This window comes from Centroberyx affinis, unplaced genomic scaffold (genome assembly GCF_046629955.1).
Source record: "Centroberyx affinis isolate AG114_WGS23_722 - 3 ecotype Tasmania unplaced genomic scaffold, CSIRO-AGI_Caff_v1 ptg000939l_1, whole genome shotgun sequence".
Taxonomy (NCBI): domain Eukaryota; kingdom Metazoa; phylum Chordata; class Actinopteri; order Beryciformes; family Berycidae; genus Centroberyx; species Centroberyx affinis.
In genome coordinates, this window is record NW_027279514.1 from 262501 (window position 1) to 267500 (window position 5000).

Sequence of the window (5000 nt, forward strand, 5' to 3'; positions counted from 1 at the left end):
GACTGCCAATATGTTAGAATGGAAAGTAAAACCATGTGAATCCAAACCCAAAATCATCAGTGGTAATTTAACTCTGAGTGGGTAAAAAGCAACACTATTACGCCAGTGTCCACACCCATCAGGGTTAATATAATGTTTTGAACAGCCGCCTCAGACTCATATCAGCTGTATGAGTGGACAAACTCTCCAATCAACACCTGTCAACTCCAAATAATTGTTACTGAAATATCAACACTTATTAACACTGGAAAATTAGCTGTGTAGGATGCTAAAATGATCAAATGAAAGAAATACATTCATATTTTACACCAAAGTTTGTCTGAAAAATCATTTATACAAGCCCAGTCCGGTGACTTTTGCAGATATCACACATACTGCACATATCAAAGTGTGCAAATATTGTACTAAACAATAATGTGTTAAGTTGCTCATTGCTGCACATGCTTTCACTACCGCCTTTGGATTCCACAGGTCCGTTCAGATGTCAGAACGAACACGTATAGGGTCAGATCCATGTATGAGTTTGCCGATATATGGGGCTGATATTTGCCTTTGATTAAAAATTGGATAATAGCCAGTCCATGTCGTCCACCTCCGATATGATGGAGGTTAATCCCTGACCACAGTGAAATTTGTTTTTATTAGTATCTTAATTCCAGTGTGGAGTATTTTACTCAACAGCTCCAGGGATGTCAGTCTGTAAAACTTTCCTTACCCTCACATAAGGAGCTGCTACCTAAAATAATTTCACCAGTATGGCTTCCAGTGGAGAGTTTTAGTGTCTCAATGCTGATTCAGAGGCTTTTCCACCCTGACAAGTTAGCTATCAACATCAGTCTTCAGCACACATACTGGTCGAACCGTGTGAACAAGGTTCTGCTGAAGTGATGAGCTGCTCTTGTTGCAGCACAGAGTCGCTCCAGACCCAGTTGTGTATCAACGGTGCTCTCAGCCTCATCAATCCATCCCTGACAACTGCCTCTGTTCAACATGGAATGACCCCCTCGCCATCTCTCTCTCTCTCTCTCTCTCTCTCCATAGTCTCTCTGCCTCGCTCTCATCTCTCTCTCTCTCCAGTCGCACATGAAAGCCTGCCTGACTTATGCCTGTCAGAAAAGAGAAGAGAGAGAGAGAGAGAGAGAGAGAGAGAGAGAGAGAGAGAGAGAGAGAGAGAGAGAGAGAGAGAACTTTCCGAATAAGGTGAACACACACACACACACACACACAATTACACCCACCAGTTCCCACTGCATGGGCCAGAGCGGGTCATTGAAGGTGAGGGAGTAGTGGTCACTCTTCTTCTCCTCAAGCCGCCTGTCAGTCGCTGTCTGTCTCCTCTGGGAACCTGCAAACACACAGACCCATCATTTGTGTGTGTGTGTGTGTGTGTGTGTATGTGTGCACAGGTTTTTTTTTTTTTTGCTTGAACTCTGACTCCAGGAAGTCCCTGGTCTCCAACCAATGGTGGAAGGCCTCCCAGATTCCCCCTCTCTCTAGTGATGTGGAATACTGCCGGCAGATTACCATATCATTACCATATCATTAGCATAACATTACCGTAGCACAGCTTGGCTTGCTGTCTGTGGACGAGCTATCAGCTTATCAAGGGCTGCACCTTTCTCTGGATACAGTACATGTTACACTCACTGCCTCTCTCTCGCTCTCTCTCTCTCTCTCTCTTTCAGTATCTTCCTTTTTTTATCTTACCCACAAACCCTCTCAACAGCGCTCTCTATCTCACTGCCATTCACTCTCTTTCTCGCTCTCTGATATGATGGAAATGATGCAATTTGTTTGATTATATATTTATTGTAGAATTGATCAATACTACACCGGTTGTCTATGGGAAGCCCTTAACCTGAATTGATGCAACCTTTTTGATCAGATTCCACACAAGTGAATATGTTTTATGATTAGCATTAGTATCTTGGTTTCAATAAAGAGTTTAAGTGTCCCATGATGGTCTTTAGAAGCTTTTCCACCCTGACAAGAATACAATTCTGGAGGAAACACTGAATAATTTTGTATTTTTTTTGGCATGAAAACTATCATTTATTTAGATTTATTTAGATATTTAATATTGGCTATCAGCAGCTTCAATCGAAAAAAAAACAGTTTCGGCTTTCAAAAACTCATATCGGTCGAACCCTAGTAGATACACTCTCTCGTTCTCTCTCCTTTATCTGTATAAACACACACACACACACACACACACACTTGCTCCACCATCTCCCCTTTGCTCTTTTCATCTCATTCTCTCTCACTCGCTCTTTTATATCATCTCCTTCTCCCTCCCTCAGCCCAGAGCAGAGGTTGAGCGACGCCATGAGGATGGCAGCACACACTGAGAGAGAGAGAGAAAGAGAGAGAGAGGGAGAGAGAGAGAGAGAGAGAGAGACAGAGAGAGAGAGAGAGACAGAGAGAGAGAGAGGAAGCTCGGCTCACTGCAGCAGGACGTGAGTCATCATCACACACTCCCACAAACACACCCACCGCCTCCCAACACACACTCACTTAATACACACCGATAGACATGTAGGCTACATATGAACGGACTCCAACAATAGCATTAAACAGGCCTAGAAGAGATGCCATTATTGTACTGGTTTCAACTGAGAGGTTTAGTGTCACATGGGTCAAAATGTTGTTTCAAAGGCATTTCCAGCCTAAATAGGAAAATTATCTGGGGGAAACACTGACATAGCCTACACACAAGAAAACATGTGAAAACCCACTTGTAAATTCAAAGCACATGTGTTGGACAGTTGGTTTTCATATTTGAAGAATTGTATTCTGACATCACATGTGATAGTTGTTATTTATTTTTCCCATAAGTCTCTTCATTTATGCAGAGGAATTCTGACATTGAACTTGACACGACCACCAGGTTTGACAGGATGTTGACTTCATACAAGAATTAAACAGAGCAAATTGAATATTTCAGCATGTTCAGTTTTAATAGTGATGCTGCCACTTCAAGGGGACTAATGTATTGTTATTAATTCCTGTCATTAATTCCTGTTTTTCAGTAAAACATCAAATTGCTACAACAATCTAGCAAGGCGTGATAATTAATTAAGGTAAGTGTGTGCAATGTCCACCTTGTTAAACCGCCTTGTTTTTCCACAAGTTGGTCAAATAGAGACTTGATTTAATTGTACTGCAGTGTCAGTGATACAGTCATTGGTCAAAATTACATTGATCTGCGTTGGCACTTGACTAATGTTACCTGAGGACTGGTGACTTTAATAAAAAAAAAACAAAAAAAAAAACAGGTGATTTTCAGTGCAATTTCCACTCTACTCCTACTACTACAAATCAACTAAATGGCAGATTCACATGGAAGTAAAATAAAAAAATCATAAATAAATAAACTGGACATGCCCACAGATAATACTAGCCCAGAATATGTAGAGTAAAAATTAATTCTTCCTTTTACAGTCAACCCAAGTACTAGGTATTACCAGTTAAACACACGGTAAGAACAGTAAAAAAATTACAGCTTTAACTAGGCGTGTAATTTAGAAATCACAGCTGAATTACTTAAAAACATCTGGTATTACTCACACTGTTGCTAATATAAACCTTCAGTACCTACAGGATTGTTCCTGAGCTGAGTTGACTGAGAATAGACAAGGTGTTTCTACCAAAGTGTAGTCTAATTTCCTATGAATTATGCAGTTATCAGGCTCTTACCATCCAATGTGATTAACTACAAATTGAACTGGTGAGTAATAGATAGAGATAGAGATGTTTTAAGCAATTTAGCTGTGATTTCTAAGCATTTCCCTACTTAATTACAGCAGTAAGTACATTCACTAAGCATTCACTGTCTCTTCTTTCACTTTTTGTCACCATGTAAATAAATCACATTCTTTTTGCATAGTCTAGTATTTTCTTCATTCATTTGTTTGACTACTTTACTGGGTACCTAGGTACCTGGCTTTCTCCTTGGCAAGTATTGAGTTCAGAGAGCAAACTTTTCTCTACGCTGTTTCATTTTCCATGAATTTACATGGCAAACACCTCACACTGTGAAAGGAAGGGTTACCAGGTAAAACAACTCACTGTGAGTGGTACTGTGGTCCGGTCCTCTTATAGAGGCCCGTTTGTCTCTATAGTGACTCTGCTGCCTCTGGACCCAGTGAACCTGGAAAATCAAAACACACAGGAACTAATTGTCACTGTCTTTTTAACCAGAGAACCAATGACTAACAAATAACCACACAAACAACAGAACAAGATTCAGCAAATGTCACACTAAAGCAGGAGTGTCAATTCACTAAACCCTATATTAAAGTCTGTGCATCTAATATCATTTGCCACCAACAATTTGTAGGCTAAATTTCTGGGGACAAAGTGAATGATATTACTTCAATCAATGTGATAAATTAATAGACCTAAGTTGCCAAACTATCAGCTCAGTGGGACCATTAATAATGATAAAATCTACAAGATCAAATTTGGCCTCACTTCCCTGAGGTACGGCAAGTGCCCACACCTTGCCATACCCAATAGACGCCCATGCACTAAAGCTGTAATAATCTTCAGCCATTTTCTGAAGCCTTATTTCAGCTTTGTCTGGCTTTTTTTCCTAAGATTGTGGTTTTAGGAGGATAAAAGAAAAACAGGGAGAAGCATGGGGCAAATGAAATATGTTGTTCTATTCTGTTCCATTCTATTTTAAAGAGAGTGAAAAATCCATAGCAGAGAGTTAGAGTTGGGCATCTTTATGGGGAGAGTAAAAGGTTCCCTCTTCATTAGTTCAAAGAGTGCTTGCTCGCTCTCCCTCTCTCTCTCTCTCTCCCTCTCTCTCTCTCTGTCCCATTGTCCTGGGTTAAAAGGAACGAAAACACCCCCGCCTCACCTACACCTCTGTCCTCCACAACAACACACACACCACACACACAATTTCTTTCATAGGCAGCTGCTCACGGCTTTGATCTGATAAGAAGCTGGTCCTTGTGAAGGTGGGCTCAGTAAATCAAACAACAGATCAC

At 40.6% G+C, this 5000-nt stretch overlaps 1 protein-coding gene across 1 annotated transcript in view; it reads right to left on the bottom strand.

Moving 5' to 3' along the window:
- LOC139645994 (endoprotease bli-like) overlaps window positions 1-5000 on the bottom strand; it is a 160580-nt gene that overhangs the window by 124492 nt on the left and 31088 nt on the right. The window contains exons 3-4 of the mRNA XM_071521882.1: window positions 4069-4150; window positions 1239-1345 (exon numbers count right to left, since the gene is read on the bottom strand). Of these exons, the coding sequence (XP_071377983.1) occupies window positions 1239-1345; window positions 4069-4150 (189 nt within the window). The remainder of the gene's footprint in view (window positions 1-1238; window positions 1346-4068; window positions 4151-5000) is intronic.